The sequence below is a fragment of the Taudactylus pleione genome, unplaced genomic scaffold, assembly GCF_031769625.1.
Source record: "Taudactylus pleione unplaced genomic scaffold, aTauple2 ptg000095l, whole genome shotgun sequence".
NCBI lineage: Eukaryota > Metazoa > Chordata > Amphibia > Anura > Myobatrachidae > Taudactylus > Taudactylus pleione.
This window is the reverse complement of record NW_028284497.1, coordinates 8185832-8205129: the sequence shown is the minus strand read 5'-3', so window position 1 is coordinate 8205129 and position 19298 is coordinate 8185832. Positions and strand designations below refer to the sequence as shown.

General features: G+C 43.2%; 1 protein-coding gene across 1 annotated transcript; it reads left to right on the top strand.

Moving 5' to 3' along the window:
- Positions 1-769: 769 nt before the first annotated feature.
- LOC148526567 (olfactory receptor 10G7-like) lies at positions 770-1764 on the top strand. The gene has a single exon (XM_088470221.1). It carries the CDS (start codon positions 770-772, stop codon positions 1691-1693), a length of 924 nt encoding a protein of 307 aa, XP_088326347.1. The 3' UTR covers positions 1694-1764.
- The last annotated feature ends 17534 nt before the right edge of the window (positions 1765-19298 follow it).

Here is a 19298-nt window from a genome sequence, read left to right as displayed (position 1 = left end):
AAATCTTATTTTAATTTTGAAAGAAAAAAAGAGTTGTCATGTCCTCCTTTTAAATACATTGCTTACAATTTGCTCTCTTGTCTCACATTGCCTCATTGTAGAAATGCCCATGCCTCCAGACATAAATGAAACCCACAACATGCTGTCTGTTTTTCAAATGCTACAGATGTGTCCTCTTGCGTCCTTGCCGCTTGCGCTGCAAAAGTGCGCACGCACCATGCAATCCTATGGGGTCGGGGGTGTGAACGCAGTGCTCGTACCCATGCATGGAGCGATTTGCCACAAAAGCAGCAAAGATGAATTACGCTCGCTGTGAGGGTTCCCTTGAAATTGTCAGGAAGAGCCTGTTTAGTGGGTGGTTACAGGGAGTTCTCGCCAAATTGTTAGTTCTGGCCAAAGGATAGCCCCGCTGTGATCAATTAGCAGAGCTACTTGGTGTTGCTAATTGGATACCCTCTTAATCTGCCTCTGGTCTTGGGCAATTATTGTCTTTACTACCTGCCCAAAACCCTCAATCGGCTGGCCACACCTCTTCAGCTTTGCGCCACCTCCCTTCAATGGGCCCTGCCATTGCATTTCCCCTATGGGCCCCTCATGCCCCAGTCCGACACTGAAGATATCTCTAGAATATGTTAGAAAACCACCATGCTAAGCTTGGTTTACAGTACATTATTTTATCATTGATGTCTTGTTGAAGTTGCTGCACATGACCAATATTATTTATTTAACAGTGTAATGCATTTTCTGATTTTTTTAGATGAAAAATATAATGGATCATAAGAACTATTCCTCAGTGACTGAGTTCATCCTGTTTGGACTTCCACATCCAGAGGTGATGAAGATTCCACTGTTCATGCTATTTTTTTGTATTTACATATGTACTCTCATGGGAAATATTATTTTAATTTTGGCAGTAAAAGAAAATTCCCAGCTCCACAAACCTATGTACCTCTTTCTTTTGAATCTCTCTTTTTTAGACATTTGGTTGTCTACAGTCACATTGCCAAAAATGCTGACAAACTTTCTAAAAGAGGAAAATACAATATCCTTCAAAGGATGTGTAACCCAATTTTACTTCTTCCATTTATTTGGAAGCACAGAGTGTTTTCTATACACTGTCATGGCATATGATCGTTTTCTGGCTATTTGTTGGCCTCTACATTACTCTAACTTCATGAACTTGAAGCTGTGCACACAGTATGCTATTGGAATCTGGATTACTGGCTCACTTCATTCAATGATACACACCACATTAACCTTCAGGCTGCCATTTTGTGGTCCCAATAGGATTGACTACTTTTTCTGTGATATCATTCCTATACTGAAACTTGCATGTGCAGACACGACTATCAACAAAGCAATAATAATAACCAACATTGGGGCTATTACTTTAATCTGCTTCCTCATAATCTTGGTATCATATTTCCATATCTTAAAAACTATCATGAAGATCAAAAGTTCTGAAGGCCGACGTAAAACATTCTCCACCTGTGCATCACACATGATTGCTGTCATTTTCTATTATGGACCCCCTGTCTTCATTTATTTGAGTCCTAATTCTATGAACTATATAATAGAAGAAGATATAGCGGTTTTCTATACTCTGGTGACCCCCATGTTAAATCCAATTATTTATTCTCTGAGAAATAATGAAGTAAAGGCATCTCTGAAACAAATGAAATGTTACAAGTAGGACACATGGGGCCAAATGCAATAGGGAGCGGGATCCTGAAACTGACGATTTCTGCAACTTAGTAGTCTAATTTAATGTGGCAATGTTTAGTAACACAAAACCAACATACTGTACATTACTAAACATTTCTGCTTTAAATTTGACTGCTAACATCAGGGCCAGCCCAAGCCTAATTTTTTTGGCAAGCAAATTAAAATTTAGCTGCCCCTTAGTGGAATAAATTATATTATACACAGATAAAGTTAAAGAACTATGGGATCTATGTATCACAGGCGTGATTATTAACAGTCTGTATTGCGACAGATATTTTCATTGTGAATTAAAATATTCCTGCTATTTAGTAAAGTTAACAAGCAGGGACAGTGGTAGCGATATCCGATGTCCCTGAGAGTTATATCCCTGGATACACTGGTTATTTTAAGGCATAGGCAGTAGAGGCAAATGCCTTGGGGCAACTGGAAAACTCTTGGGGCATCTGGGCAGGCTGGACAATTAAGTTGCGCTGACTCTAGATTTCAGAAGTCCTACCTGGCAGTGACTGTCGTCCGATGGGATGTACAGGCTTTCCAGCACTGTTTCGCCATTGCCTGTCATATTATATGACAGGCAGCCACAACAGAAAGTCTTAAAGTCCAGTGTCAATCATACAGCTACTGCAGCTTCCATCAGTGTGATGCTGGCATGACATAAGGTCACATCAGCATCATTTGTAGCAGAGAAGCAGAGGGAAGAGAGCAGAGGCAATTAAATTATGGGAGCTTGTTAAAGAGATGGGTCTCCAGTCATGGAATTACTAACCTAAGGGGGAGAGATTTGATGGCTGGAGACCCAACGGGGAGAGATTTGATGGGAGGAGACACACAAGGGGTATAGATTGATGGCTGGAGGCACTGACATACTCTGCCTCCCAAGTTACCCACTGTCATGAAGCCACACCAGTTGCGTAGCTAGGGTATTTGGAGGCCACGGCAAATTAAAAAATGGAGCCTCCCCCTCTATGTGCACGTGCGCCGAATAATGGGTGTGGTCACATGCCACAAAGGGCATGGCCACTGAAAAATGGGGTGTGTCAATATTACACACACTCCTTTCTCGTCACTCTGGGAACATTCCTTACCATTCCATATGCACCTTAATGCCCCGAGTAGTAGTGCCCCTCTTGCAATGCTCACTGTAGTAGTGCCCCTTATGCAATGTCCCCAGTAGCAGTGCTCCATGTAGTAGTGCCCTTTATACAGTGCCCCAGTAGTGCACCCTTATACAGTGCCCTTTATATAGTGCCTCCAGTAATGCACCCTTATACAGTGCCCCTTTTACAGTACCACTATGCAGTGCCCCCAGTAGTGTTCCCCCTTATTCAGGCCCCCAGTAATGCCCCTTATATACAGTATACAGTGCCCCCAGTAATGGTTCCTCTTATGCAAGCCCCCAGTAGTGCCCATTATACAGTACCCCCAGTAGTGGTCACTCTTATGCAGGCCCCCAGTAGTGCCCTTTATAGTGTCCCCAGTAGTGATCCCCCCCTATGCTGTGCACCTCATACAGTGCCCCCAGTAGTGGTCCCATTTATGGAGGCACCCAGTAGTGATCCCCCTATGAGTTGCCCCTTATAAAGTGCCTTCCATAGTTCATAAAACACACAGACAGACATACATACATACATACACACACACACATAACACTGACTTGACTTACCTGAATCCCCGCTCCTGCCTCACCCGCCGCTGTCTGCTCCTCCGTCTTCCTGCTGGGTCCCGCTCGGTACTATGGGAGAGATGTCATGACGTCTCTTCCATCACACACTGCAGGAGCCAGAAGGCGGAGCTCATGAGTGAGCTCCAGCCCGGCTCCGGCAGTGGGCGCAGCAGCTTATGAGAATCTGTCTGACTGTCGTTGGCTGCAAAAACACACACATCGCCGCTAGGTAGTACGGATGTACTACCCAGTGCCGGCAGCTTTGTGTGTGTAGCAGTGTAGTACAGACCGCAGTCACTGCAGTCTGCACTACACTGGCTGACTAAAGTGGGCCTGTACCGTGGCCCCCCCATGTGCCGCCGGTCCCATGGCGTCCAGGGCAAGAGCCCTGGTGGCCCTGCCGTAGTTACGCCACTGAGCCACACCCATTTGGAGAAGCCACGCTTCCATATCAGATATGAAGGCACGCACAAAGAATCCAACATGGGAGGCACCAGCCACAATCTTGCCTAGAGCATCAACTTGGTCAGGGTTTTTATTATTTCCATTTGCATCTCACCACTCCAATAGCACATTAATCCTTCACCTCTACAGTAATGCATCACTGCTATAGTAAGCCATCACCTTCCCACACCTGTGTACTAACAAATTCCACTCCCTCACCTATGTAGTAACACCTTTCCCTCCCTTGCCCATGTTGTAACACATTTGACATTTCCCTCCCTCCACTGTGTAGAAATACAATCTCTCCCTCACACCTGTAGTAACACATTACCCTCACTCACACCTGTAGTAACTTATTCCCTTTCCTCACCTCTGGAATAACACTTGACCCTCCCTCACCTCTGTAGTAACACATTCCCCTCCCTCACCTGTGTTGTAGCACATTCCCTTCCTTCAACGCATTATAACACATTTGACATATCCCTCCCTCACCTGTCTAGTAACAAATTTTTCTCTCCCACCTCTGTAGAAACACATTTCCTTCCCTTACTTTTCAAATAGGGGAGCCACACCAACTGCCAGTGATGTTTGGCAGCACTTTAGGTGACAGTTGGAGTTTGAATATTGAACTGTGCCACAGCCATGATAAGAGAGTCAGGCAGGACATTGCACAGGGAGAGAAAACGTTTTAGCCCTTTTCACCCCCTTAGGAGTTGAATTTCAATAATCCCTTCTTAGTGGGCACCTACATCATGGAAGGAATATACTCCCCGATTTTCATGTTTCTAGGTCCAGGGGTTTGGCCTGGGTATTGATTGATTGACAGCATTCAGTCAATGAGTCAGGACACTTGATTCTTATATATACAGCATTGTGCAAAAGTTTTAGGCAAGTGTGGAAAAAATGCTGCAAAGTTAGAATGCTTTCAAAAATAGAAGTGTTAATAAATTATTATTATGAAAGTGAATGAACAGAAGAGAAATCTAAATCAAATCAATACCACCCTTTGACTTCAAAACAGCATCAATTATTGAATTCTTATAGGTACACTTGCACACAGTTTTTGAAGGAACTCGGCAGGGAGGATGTTCCAAACTAACCAGAGATCTTCTGTGGATGTAGGCTTGCTCATATCCTTCTGTCTCTTCATGTAATCCCAGACAGACTCAATGATGTTGAGATCAGGGCTCTGTGGGGGGTATGCAATCGGAAAGCCGACTGCCTAAATACCGGCAGCCGGCTTCCCGACTGTCATATCCCGGCAAGGGTGAAATGCCGGGCGTCTAGATTTAGACACCCACATTTCCCCAACGCCGGGAGACCGGCGCCGGGCATCACGATCGTAGTGATGCCGGGCGCCGCGAGCGGACAGCCGCGGGGGGGGAGGGTTAGGTTTAGGGCTCCGGGGGGGGACTTAGGGTTAGGCACCCCCCCGGGAGGGTTAGGGTTAGGCTAGGGGGAGGGAGGGTTAGGGTTAGGAACCCCCTGGGGGGGACTTAGGGTTAGGCACCCCCCGGGGGACTTAGGTTTAGGCAGCGAGGAAGGGGGTGGTTAGGGTTAGGCACTTAGAGGGGGGATTAGGGTTAGACACTTGGGGGGAAGTTAGGGTTAGGCACCCCTAAGGAGGGTTAGGGTTAGGGGGGTTAGGTTAGGTTAGTAGATACTCACCTATCCACGATCGGTATTTCCAGTGCTGTCGGCTTCCGCTGCTCGGAACTCTGCTGATGTCGGGCTGCCGCTGACGGTAATCGAACCGCTGGCCATGGGGCCGGCGGTATTTCATACCAATTCCCTGTGGGGGCCATATCATCACTTCTTTACGCTGAGGATAGTACTTAATAACATTAGCTGTATGTTTGGGTCGTTGTCCTGCTGCAGAAAAAATTTGGAGCCAATCAGGTGCCTCCCTGATGGTATTGCATGTTGAATAAGTGCCTGTCTATATTTCTCAGTATTGAGGATACCCAGAGGCGTATCTATAATGGGTGCAGGGTGTGCAGGGAACACGGGCCCCTGGATCCAGGGGGGCCCCGCACCGCACACCCTGTACTCATAGTATTACTTACCTCTCTGGAGTCCCACGTCGGCGCTGGGGTCCGGCGCTGTAAAATGACTGGAAAATGGCCGCGGTGGCCATTTTCCCATCATTTGCGAATGCGCAGTACAGGGAAAATGGCCACCGTGGACATTTTCCCAGTGACCTCTGCATTCATTATAGACTCTGGGCACACTCTAGTGCCCAGAGTCTTTAACTCCGGTGCTGGCCACGCACAGCTCAGTGCGCTGCCGGCCACCGGGCGGAGAGGAGGGGGCCCGTGTCGGAAACTGCACACAGGCCCCCTCCTCTCTAGAAACGCCCCTGAGGATACCATTAATCCTGACCAACTCAATTTGCTGAAATGCAGCCCCAAACTTGCAAGGAACCTCTGCTATGCTTCACTGTTACCTACAGTACGGCTAAGAACTGGCAGAAACCAGTGGGACCAAGGTACACCCATCTACTGTTCGGAGTCTGGCCAGAAGAGGTCTTCATGGAAGAATTGTGGCCAAAAGCCATACCTTTGACATAAAAAGAAGGTGAAGCGACTCAACTTTACATAAAAAAATAGGAACTGGAGTGCAGAGAAATGGCAGCAGGTGCTCTAGACTGATGAGTCACAATTTTAAATATTTGGCTGTAACAGAATGCAGTTTGTTTGCCGAAGGGCTGGAGATCAGTACAATAATGATTGTCAAGCTGAACTCCACAAAAGATCTGTGGTTAGTTCTCCAACAACCTCCCTGCCGAGTTCCTTCAAAAACTGTGTGCAAGTGAACTTAGAAGAATTGAAGAATTGATGCTGTTTTGAAGGCAAAGGGTGGTCACACCAAATATTGATTTGATTTAGATTTCTCTTCTGGTCGTTCACTTTGCATTTTGTTAATTGATAAAAACAAACTTTTAACACTTCTATTTCTTACTTTGCAGCATTTTTTCCACAACTGCCTAAAACGTTTGCATAGTACTGTATTTATATACAGTATGTATAATGGGTGTTGGATCTAAACGTCTTTATAGAATCCAACTTTTTGTCAAAAATGCTCATATATTGCTACTTATTCAATTTGACTTTTAAAACTCTTATGGAGCGTACACACGGTCAGATTTGTCAGACTTGTCAGATTTGTCAGATGAACGATTGAACGATGAAACGATCTGAACGATTTGAACGATTTTAACAAAGTTTTGAACGATTTGAACGATTGAACGATTTTTGACTGCATTAAAATGAATGGAATCGTCCAAGTCTGACTGCAAACCCATCAGATGTCAGAAATCGTTATCTGACCATCGGGAACGCGCATCGTTGATCGTCCATCGTTCAGGCATGTCAGATATGAACGATTTTCCTTCAGATATGAACGACTGAACGATTTTTAAATCGTTATCGTTCATATCTGAAGAAAAAATCTGATCGTGTGTATGCACCATTATAGTCACAATTTATTGAAATTCAAATTTTACAGCATCAAAAGGATAAAATCAAATACATGTAGACATTTTGTCACACAATACTTTGCATCAGCATGTATACAGTATATTCTACCCATATTGGTAGGGATGCATTTTTTTTGGTCTCAGGTTCTCTGAATGAGTCCTCTAATGTTTAACACTACGCATTTTGGCCCTGATTCAGAGCCGCTCGCAAAAAGCGAGCGCTCGCTCTGAATCAGGGCGGCCGCTTCTTTTTGTAAAACCGGCCTCCTGGCCGCTCGCTAAGTTGTGGGTGACCACCCACAGCTTTCGGGCTTGCGACAAGACCTTTTTGGAAGGGTCTCGTCTGCCGCAAGGTCCAGTGAGTTTCCGGCTCTAATAGAGCCGGAAGCTCACTACTGATATCACGTGTGATGTCAGTAGGTCCGCCCTCAAACGGCAGGCGTTCCTTCAGGACCAGTCACCCCGCCTACAAAACGGGGCGAGCTGTCGATCAACATCGACAGCCGCCCCGTTTTGCTGTGAGCCCCAGAGCAAGTGATTTCTTGCTCGCTCCGGGGTTTGCGCACTGCCCGGCCATCGACCCGCTTGCGAGCACATAGCGCTGGTGAGCGGGTCTGAATCAGGCCCTTTGTTTAGAAGAGACTTCTCCAAGGGTTGTCCTTTTACTTTGGAGAATACATATAATATAATTGTCTTCAAACAGAATCAGACTTTTAGAAATCAGCATAAATCAGACCAGTGGAATTCAGTATAAACCAGAGCAAAGGTTCCCTTGATAAGTTCAGGGTCACAATTAAAAAGGTGTTTCACCTTATATAAATGTCCTATTAACACATAAAAATGCTTCAGTACAAGCTGATGGTGACAGCTTAATAAACAGGTGACAGTTCACCAAATCGTCTCCTCTTAAATGTGACTGCTTTCTTCTTGTTTAAAGACAATTATATTATATGTATTCATAAAAGTAAAATGATAACCCCTGAAGAAGTCTATTAGATAAAACGAGTAGGGTTAAACATTAGAGGACTCTTTCAGAAAACCTGAGACCTGACAAAATGCATCCCTAACAATAAGTGTGGAATATATACAGGCTGATGCAAAGTACTGTATGACAAATGTCTAAATGTATTTGATTTTATCCATTTGATGCTTTGTGAAATTTAAATTTTAATAAATTGTGACTATAAGAAGTTTAAAAGTCAAATTGAATAAGTGTGTCAAACTATTTTTTTAGTAACAATATATGGGCATTTCTTACATAAAGTACAGTAGGATTTTATATAAAGACTTTCAGAACCTCCACCCAATAAGGGAATATACTGGTCTTTTAGAATCAATTAAAAACTATTAGATTGAGGCAACCCCTTATAGAGACTCCAAGCTATATATATATATATATATATATATATATATATATATATTCATATCCAAAGTCCAGCACTCTCATCAATTAAAGTCCATACTCATCAAAGGGGTGCACATCAGCCGTATTACCGTACTCCCAGGTTCTCCAGCAATTCATATGTTTTTTAAAGGATGGCACTCACCAGTAATATGCAATATTTAATAGAGAGGGCTTACATACAAAGCGACGTTTTGGTCCACCACACGGACCTTTCTCAAGCAGTTATGCCTCAAATATAACGGACACCAGGTACAGTTCCCCAGATCTGTCCGTTATATTTGAGGCATAACTGCTTGAGAAAGGTCCGTGTGGTGGACCAAAACGTCGCTTTGTATGTAAGCCCTCTCTATTAAATATTGCATATTACAGGTGAGTGCCATCCTTTAAAAAACATATATATATATATGTATATGTGTATATATATATATATATATATATATGTAGTTATTTATTTCAGGCTGCTATCATTCCCAGTTTCACTACTGATCCATTTCTGCAATGCAAGAGTCCTGGAATGAGAGGATCATTGGATGTTGGCTAAAATAAACATACAGGATCTTATTTAGTATTTTATTTGACAGGCTGACAGTGACTCACTCTCTTTCTGGCACTGTAACACTCACTTGTGGAGTTCTGCTTGTGCTGCGCTGTGGGTTGTAGTGTTTTAATTGTAACTAACTAGTGCAGTCAGTGTGGCGCCCTACACAGCCACGTATTCGGCATAATGGCAGGGCCACAACTAGGGGGGGCTGGAGTTGCACGTGCATCGGGTGCGCCGCTGCACCCGGTGTCAGCGACCTCCAGCCCGGTGCCGCAGGGAGACTCTAAGGCGGGCGCCGCTGAGATTTTATTACCAGGGGACCGAACGGCGGTGGTCACAGGAGCGGAGATTAAGGTAAGCTTTTCTTTTTTTGTGTGTGTAAGCGGCACTACGGAGGCAATACCAGGGGGACTACAGAAGCATTACCAGGGAGCACTACAGGGGCATCATCAGGGGGCACTACGGGGGCATTACCAGGGTGCACTATGGGGGCATTACCAGGGGGCACTACAGGGGCATTAACAGGGGGCACTACAAGGGCATTATAAGGGGGCTCTACATGGGCATTATCAGGGGGCACTACAGGGGCATTACCAGGGAGCTCTACAGGGCATTACCAGGGGGCACTACAGGGGAATTACCAGGGGCTCTACAGAGGCATTAGCAGGGGGCTGTACATGGGCACTACAGGGGCATTACTAAATGGGCACTACAGGGGCATAACTAGGGGTATTACTACATGGGCACTACAGGGGCATTACCAGGAGGCTCTACAGGGGCATTACTAGGGGGCACTACAGAGGCATTAGCAGGGGGCTGTACATGGGCACTACAGGGGCATTACTAAATGGGCACTACAGGGGCATTACTAAGGATATTACTACATGGGCACTACAGGGGCATTACCAGAGGGCATTACTATATGGGGACTACAGGGGCATTACTATGGAGCCATTACCATATGGGCACTACAAGGGCATTACTATGGGAACATTACCATATGGCCACTAGTACAGGGGCATTACCTCAGCGGGCATTACTATAGGTGCACTACTGAAGGGGCATTACCACGGGGACACTGCTGCGGGGGAGGGGGGCGCCAAATTACTGTCTTGCCCCGGGTGACAAAAACACTAGTTTCGGCCCTGATAATGGTAGGGCTGGCCCTGGCTAACATGCTGAAATCTTGACAGTTTCACAACCCCACACTCTATTTTATGTGGTCCACATTCTTGTTTTTAAAATTGGTACTCTCACAAGGAAAACATCTTATACTAGTCTTCAAGGATATCTGGGAGACTCAAGAATTTTGGAGAATAGATCAGCCTCCGAGATCTCGGACACTTCTCCAGTGAAATGCGTGGTCTTAATGACGAGATTCATGGGGATTAGCGTCACCCTCTCTGCTAAACGGCACAAATCACAGCAGTGAGCAGTGGGGGCCATCACTGATACTTGATAATTGTCATTGATCCTCACAACTATGAACACTGAAAAAATACAGATTTTTGTGCTTTAATTTTCAAAACAGCATGGACCAGTAGATATATAATTAAGTCACAGTGGGGTATGTAATGATGATGTTAATAATATATACATTCAGAATGACAACATGGTGGAAATGTTGACAATAAAAATGTTGACATGGTAATTATATTGACTTATGTGAATATCGATAGTCACAATGTGAACAGTACATGTCAGTGTTAGGTTTATGGTTAGGCTGATGTTAGGGTTAAGGTAGGGTCAGGGTTAGGACTTAAATACTGTAAAAACGCTATGTCGACATGTAGACTGTCATCATGCACAACTTTGACATTTTCACCATGCTGACATAATGTTGATGTCCACATTCAGACCATTTCAAATCAACATTATGGTGTCGACACAGTAAGTAATCGGGACACCAATGACTCCCACCCCAGTTTTTCCATGCTAACATTTCACATTACACACCTACCTCAAGTGTCCAATTCTAATTAAGAATATAAAACAAAAACGTGCCCACCAGCAATGTCTCTCCAAGTACCAAACACCATTTTATGTGCAAACTCCTTTTTCTGCGATTCATATTTTGTCTATTTCTATGGATGTTGACATAGGCTGACAAATATATATGATAACTGTGTACACTACAGAATCTATGGTTACATATTTCATTGGTTCATTGTTTGGTATATAGAGAATTTGTGTGAAATAATTAACTGAACAAAGGCCCACATGTAAAAAGCTTTATCACCGAAAGATACCTTACCAGGTTGGCAATGCCTAAGATAAGTAATCTCACCCTACCCATTTAGTAGGTTTAAGCATTGCTTAAATCTTAACAGACTAGAATATAAACCACATTTATGCATGGTTATGAAAGTTAATTTTGATAGGAGTTTTATTTTTCCCTTTTTCTTTTGATAACTGCAACCCCAAAACAATATTAGATATATAAATAAGATTTGCCTGTTTATATGTACAGTATCTTTATATAAGTATATATTAATAAATATGTGAATGTATGTATGCAGATGTACTACATAAAGGTTATATAAATAATTATTATAAATTATTACCAATAATAAAATATTATGCTTTTATATATTTGAGGCATATACAGTTGTATTATTTAAAGCAGGACTACCATCTGGTCTGTAAGTAATTGGGTCCACTCCTTCTATCATAGCCCCTAGGGCTGCTCCATGCAACAGTTTGTCAAGGGCTCTGGGATAGTGTCTCTCAGTCCAAAAATGTATACTCTGTGATGCTATACTGGGGAGGCTGTTGTTAGTGAGAGGACCAATGAGAAAATTCCTGATCAGGCCTTGGAACAAAATTATTTGGAACAGGATACACCCATGTTTTGGGGGCATCTCATCCCTCTTCAGTTGGTATAGAGTTGTCCATGTGGACAATTATTGCTCTTTTTTGCTTTACTTCCAATGCAGAATCCTGCCCATTGTGTGAAGGAAAACCAGAACATGCCTATATTCTTACAATATGCATATTTGTTAAAATAATTTGACACACAGCAGAACCAGTGTGCAATAATTATCAGAGAGTTAAAATGCCCACAAATTAATATTTTCTGAACACTGTGTGTTGTGTCCTGATATCCAAGTTCCTAAATGGCAAGCGGTTAACTTTCTTGTCAAACATTAGAGGTACTGTAGTCTGCATATCTCTAATTGATACCAGGGACGTGCAGTCAGGGTAGAGCTTCCCCCGTCATACTCCCTCCCCTGTCATACTCCATGCCATGGTGCAGAGTTTTGGAATAAAAACTGTGTTTTGTACATGTGTGCCTACCCAGCCATTGACCTCACTGCACGTCATTGTTTGAAAGTGTGCAGAAACACGTTAAATTTAATCAGAGTGTCAATGTGAGAGCAGATAAAACAAAGAGCGAAAATGTATTACCGGTTCCCAATAGCTCGTCAAATATGATGTGTACTGCAGCCAGGAGGCCACATCCATTCCACATATCAAGGGCAGTGTCTACTTTATGGTGAGACTTGTCTACATGTAACAGACAATATACAGAACTGTACCCTAAGGGGGCGGTTCAATTGTTTAGCGCCCCCTGCTGGGCATCTATATGAATATATGAATAGGCGCCCGACAGAGCAATTCAATTGTTCTCCATTCAGGCACCTAAAGCCGCTGGGGAGATATATTTCTTCTGGCAGCCTCCGGAGGTGGGAGAAGAAATGTGTGTAAAGTCTGTTGTTTGGGTGACCGAAACAGGACTTAAGGCACCCAATCAAAAACTTCAGATGGGTTTATCTGCTTTCCGTGGCTAAACCCTGTTTTTGGGCATGTAAAATACTAATGGGCACCTCAAAGAGCAACAAATGAATTGCTCTGATAGACGCCCATTAGCTTAGATGCCCAGGGGGGCGAGCTAAACATTTGAATTGCCCCCTAATAATTTTTTGTGTATAATAAAAACAATTGGTGAGGTGGCTCTGAAGGAGTTATCCAGGTCTGAGAGATGGCAAAGAGGTTGAGCAAGTTGGATATCGTGTTGCAGGTTGACCTGGCATCCACAGTACACATGAGAGGGGGTGGGGGCTGAGGGGGGATGAGGATAAGGTTAGAAGGGTTGCAGGTGTGCATGTGAATGGCAAGGGGTGCAAGAGAGGAGGAGGGATGGAATGTGATGGAGCAGGGGATGGGTGGTAAGAGAGGAGGAACATGGGAATGAGTGATGTGAGTCATAGTGAGTATAGAGAAGAGTGGCAATAAGAATAATTGTGAAGGATATGTGGCAAAGTAATGTGGAAAAGGACTGTGTTGAGGGAAAGGAGTATAGAGGGGGATAGGTAATGAAAGCAGGGCAAGAGCAACAAAAGTTACAGTTGTGGATGATGGTGGCAAATAGATGTAACAACAAAGCAAATACAGTTGCAATGTAAAGAGTGCAAAATCAGTGGCAAACTGGAGAAATAGTAAGTTAGTAAAGCAAGTACAAAAACCAGCAATACAAAATCAATGGGAAATTGAAGGAACAATAAATTTAAACAGTAAAATTATTACATGTTCCAAGAGGGTGAAGGTCATACATGGCAAATGGCCCATCCACAGGTGGCTGAGGTGTGGACAATGAAAGAAGAGCAAATTACAGGCCATAGTAGTCTGGACAAAGCAGGGAGTATGGGGCAGCATTCAGGTGGATGCTGGAGCTGATCAGAAGCAGAACGGGTATTGAAGTGACTTATGGACTGAGATAAATAATCAGCAAACATATTTTTGAAGGCCAAAGGGGGAGATGTATCAACCCTGAAAAGTGGATAAATTGTGTAAAGTAACCAATCAGTTTCTACTGTAAGTGTCATTTATCTAAGACAGTCTTTGAAATTACAGATGCTGATTGTTTGCTTAGGGCAATTACTCCACTTTATCTCTCTCCAAGGCTTGATACATCTGCTCTAAAAGGTATGGAAACCAAGGAGACAAATTTGATACATAAGATTACCAATAGGTGAGTTTGTATTAGAGTGAGACAATGAGAGAGCTCTCGGGGAGATGTATCAAGCCTTGGAAAGAGATAAAGTGGAAAAGTTGCCCAAAGCAACCAATCAGCTTCTGTCATCTCAAAGTCTATACTAGATACTGTAAATGACAGTTATAAGGTGATTGGTTGCTTTGGGCAGCTTTTTCACTTTATCATTCTCCAAGGCTTGAACCCTCCTATGAGAGATGTCTGTATATTACACCATTGTATAGTAAATCGGCTCACTTTGACCACTGGTCATAGCCTAGGTGTATTTTATGGTTAAATTATGTTATCATTTATTTTCACACTGCAAATTACAGTGTATCACAGAATATAGCTTCTGGCTTCCCACAGGAAACATACTCAGTAATGTTAAATTATCAATAATAATTTTCATAAATAATAATTTTCTAGTCTGATAATATTTCATGTTTCTCGATGCTAATTAGATATGTAAACCCAGAGCCATATTAGGGTTATGCAAGAAGTCCAACCGCCCAGGGCATAATGCTGAAGTGGATGAACTGGGACATACCCAGGGGCGTAACTCCCAGAGATGATGGAGAAGCCTGCCTCCGGGTGCCAAGCCCTGAATGGGCTCCTCCATATATAGCATGTACAGTATAGTGTGATTCACAGAGGAAAACGAGTGTGACCATTGATCTTCCACTACAGCTCTGCAGCGATGTAGCCAGAGCCCTAACTAGACTTTTTGGTGCCCTTTGCCAGAGAGAGCATTGGCGCCCCCCCCTCTATTTTTTAAATAAGGACATAAGATAGTGCACCTGAAAAAGGGCCATGGCCTCATATGGAAAGGCCAGGGAAGGGATAGGAGTACTCCTAGGGCAGCCAGGAGATGCTGGGGATAAAAGAAGTGGAAGCTACAAGTAAGAATGATAATAAACAGGAAAATTGACAGGCCCAAACAGCACCCCCTGCCCTGCGGTGCCCTGTGCATGGCATTGGTCGCAGTACCCTAGTTACGGCCCTGGATGTAGCCGTTGCTGTTCCAGCGTCGATTAGCTCTGTCCTGGGAGCCCTGCTAACACCTGCAAAAGGGGACAGGAAGGCTCCTGTCTGATACCCCTCAGCCTGAGCTGCAGCAAGCGATGATGCACCCTCCACTGCTGCTGGACAGTGTGCTGGGACCCGAGACACCTATCCCAGGGACCACCAGAGAGCCACACACTGGTAACCTCCGATTATGCAGGCTGAAACTCTGTGACTCTGTCTGACACTGACCCACCACCTGGAGCCGTGGAACAAAATTTACATATTAGGTATAATTGTATATGGCTAAAAGCCACAGCGAAATGCATGTCGGTGTCCTGCTGTGTATCCAAAGCCTCATGTAGAAATTGTGAATACTACATATATATGTTTGTACCTATGCACTAACGTTAGGGGAACTATACATGGGCCTTGACCCTGGGGCTTGGTAGCACTAAATCAGGCACAGACTCTCATATACTGTACATTTATACCTGATATGTAAATTATCATACACCTCTAGGCCCCACTGAATAGTCTTCATATATTCTTTCTAGGTGTGATTGCGTGGGTACATTTTTTTTGTAGGGGGGGCGCCAAACTCGAGCTTGCCTCCGGGCGACTGGAATTAACTTATTCCTCTGGACATACCTATTTCAAAGTAATTTAATTAGAGTAGAGGGTTTGGTGATGTACATTTTTTTTCTTGCTCTAGATGCAAAATCTCTTATTAAAGCTCTGTGTAAACCTATACAATAATGCAAACCGTAAACAAATCATTAAAAATTAGACAAAATAAGAGCATAGGGAATATTCCCCTTAGGAGATAAAAAGCATAAATACATTACCACTTCCTTCTGCTGCTATTGTAGGCAACTGGATATAATAATTAATATAAAAGGTTACATCTGACATCTGCTCATTTATATGTTCTGAGGTTATTACAGTATGTTTTGTAGTATATCTGCACTAACTTTCACACTTATTCATGCAGCTTGCATACCTTTTTACAGACCTATCTACATATAAGTGTTTAATACTGTATGTTACTAATTTTATGTCAGCAGACAATTTACAAGATGGCAAAGGGATATAAAAGACAGTGCCATCAATTTCCCTCTGAACTAAGTGAAACATCTTAATGGAACAGAGAAATTGTAGTAATGAGAGAAGCTAAACTGCTGAAACACTTCATTTTAAAGGTAGCGTATAAATAATGAACTTGTATGACTATTTAAGCCGTGCCTTTTTGTGCTACAGAAAACGAATGCAATTCCAAATAGGCAACAGAGTTTCTGACAGTCTGTGCTTCAGAAGGGCTCATAAGAGAAGACTTAGGGCCTGATTCAGACCCGGTCGCAAGCACTGAGCGCTCGCAACCGGGTCAATGGTGGCCCAGAGCGCATGCGCACGACGGAGCCGGCTCCGTCGTGCACATGCACGAGACCCGGATAGCGACGGGCAACCCGTTGCTCCGGGTCTCGCATCAAAGGGGGCGTGCTGTCAATGTAGAGTGACAGCACGCCCCCTTTGGTGGGCGGGCTAGAGGGGTGGCTGCCCAAAAGGTAGGCGTTCCCATGTGAACGCCTACTGTTTGGAGTCGGCCCCACTGACATCACAAGTGATGTCAGTGGAGAGATTCCGGCTCTGTTAGAGCCGAAATCTCTCTGGGGCTTGCGGCAACGAGACCCTACCACAAGGGTCTCGTCGCAAGCCCGATGGTGACGATGGTCTTGACCATCGCGACCATCTTCCTGGCCGCTCGCTATAGCTGCGGGTGGTCACCCACAGCTATGCGAGCGGCCAGGAGGCCGTTCTAAAAACAAAAGGACCGGCACTGATTCAGAGCGAGCGCTCTATCAGAGCGTCCTGCTCTGAATCAGGGCCTTATTTCCCATGGCAAGCGGGCTTACAGAGCAACAATCTCAGTATTTATCATAAATTAGAGACTCATTTGGAGTTAGACATAAATGCAATTTGCACCTTTTTCCCTACAAAGTGTGTGTTTTTCTACTACATGTGTACCAAAAATTGTTAAATTGGTCCTAACGATGACTGGGATGCATTTTGCACTTCCGACTTTTTTACTTAGAGCATTGGTTCCCCAACTTTTCTTGAATCACGACTCCCGAGAGCACCAGCATTTTTTGTCATGGCACCTCTAGGCCAAAAGATTCTTATTGAGAAATTCAGCAAAAGTTATTAAATGAGGTAACCTGTGCTTTCCTGTCTTCCTCAGTTATGTGGTGGTGCACAGGTTTGCACTTCTGTTTCTAAACATACTGTATTTTATTATTGCCAGCTGCCAGCACTGGTTTAGCCTTTCACATGAATATTAATAATTTGATTTGGTCCTGGAACCACCAACCCATGGCAACCTTGCAAGTGCCTCATGGCACCGCAGGTGCCATGGCATCCAGTTTTACCACTTGGTAAAACACAGGTTGAATGGGGACTGTAAACATGAGCAAAGTACACAGAGTGTGTGAGCGTAAAATAAATCCCATGCTGACCACAAGGAAGATGCATATGCACTGATGATGATGACAATCGATGAGTGTTTCTCACTGGCTGAGTGATTTTGTCTCCCTTCCACTGATACTATTACTATTGCTGACTATTACTATTGCTGCTCTAGCTCTTCACATCATTACACTGATGTTTGCAATCAATCCACAGCTCGAAAGCTGTTTCCCATTAGAACTTTTAAAGGGGAAGACAGTGGACTTTGTATTTATTTGAAGTGAAAATAATTAGAACATTCACTTTGTATTTACATCTGGTATTAGTCACATTTTACATTATAAATGCCATGTAAAACCTGAACTGTTGGGGAGCCTTGAGGACTGCATTTGGGAGCCTCTGCCTTACACTCTTCCCTCGTTTTAATTGCAAAATAATGTTTATTTTAAAATGCAGCCCATACTAACTTATACTTTTCCAATATTTAGAAATACTATATTTTACTTTATCAACCTTAGCATGATATGTAAAAATAAATGGGATTCTATCATCATCTCACACGTTTGCTTAATAAATGTAATTAACATTAGCAATCGAGTTAAGCTCAGCGTGCCAACTCTCTCTCTCTCTCTCTGTATATATATATATATATATATATATATATATATGTATTAAAGGAATACTATACAAACTAAGATGACAAGTCGGGGCTCTGATAGTGCAGTGTATCAAAGTGATTTCAAATCAATACAGACATCAATGCCAAATGTATACATAACTTATATTATTATACTCAGTGCTCATCTGAAGTCGCTGTACTTTGTGGTCTAGTCAGCCAACCGATGTCAGAGTGGGCGCTTGATGACGTCCAAGTTACGAAACATGTTGGGTTTATTGTTGGTGAATTTCCTCTGTAGCATGCCCTCTGACATCACATTGACTGACTGGACCATAGAGTACAGTGATTTCAGATAAGCACTATATATATTTATCTAAGTCACATATGAATTTGGCATTGATGTCTGTACTGATTTGAATTCAGTTTTGTAATGGTGCACTATTAGCATCTACTTGTCCTCTATGTTTTCAGGTTTTTACAGTATACATTATCTAGCCCTGTGCTGGAGAGGACCTGGACAAGTAGGAGCAGCCATTTACATAATCTGTGCATCGTTTTATTGTGCACTGAGAAGGACTACACCTTTTGAATATACGTATAAAATAAAGAATGGGATTTATATATTGGTCCTAGCTGATAAATCTTCCAAACTTCCGGCGTGTGATATGTAGAATCTGATTGGTTGCTATGGGCAACATCTCCACTTCTAAAAACCCACACGTTAGTAAATATTCCCCACGGACTCCATACACTTATAGCCAAATTACTGTAGAATTAGAACCTGTCCTCTGATGGAAAAACACATGCATTTATAGGATACACTAATTTGGCAATGAGATATCTCTAGAATATGTTAGAAAGCACCAGGCTAAGCTTGGTTTACACTTACAGTACATTATTTTATCACTGCTGTCTTATTGAAGTTGCTGCACATGACCAATATTATTTATTTAACAGTGTAATGCATTTTCTGATTTCTTTAG

Bases quoted from the DNA above. Each gene is read 5' to 3' on its own strand.
- LOC148526567 (XM_088470221.1), top strand. From the start codon at position 770: ATGGATCATAAGAACTATTCCTCAGTGACTGAGTTCATCCTGTTTGGA.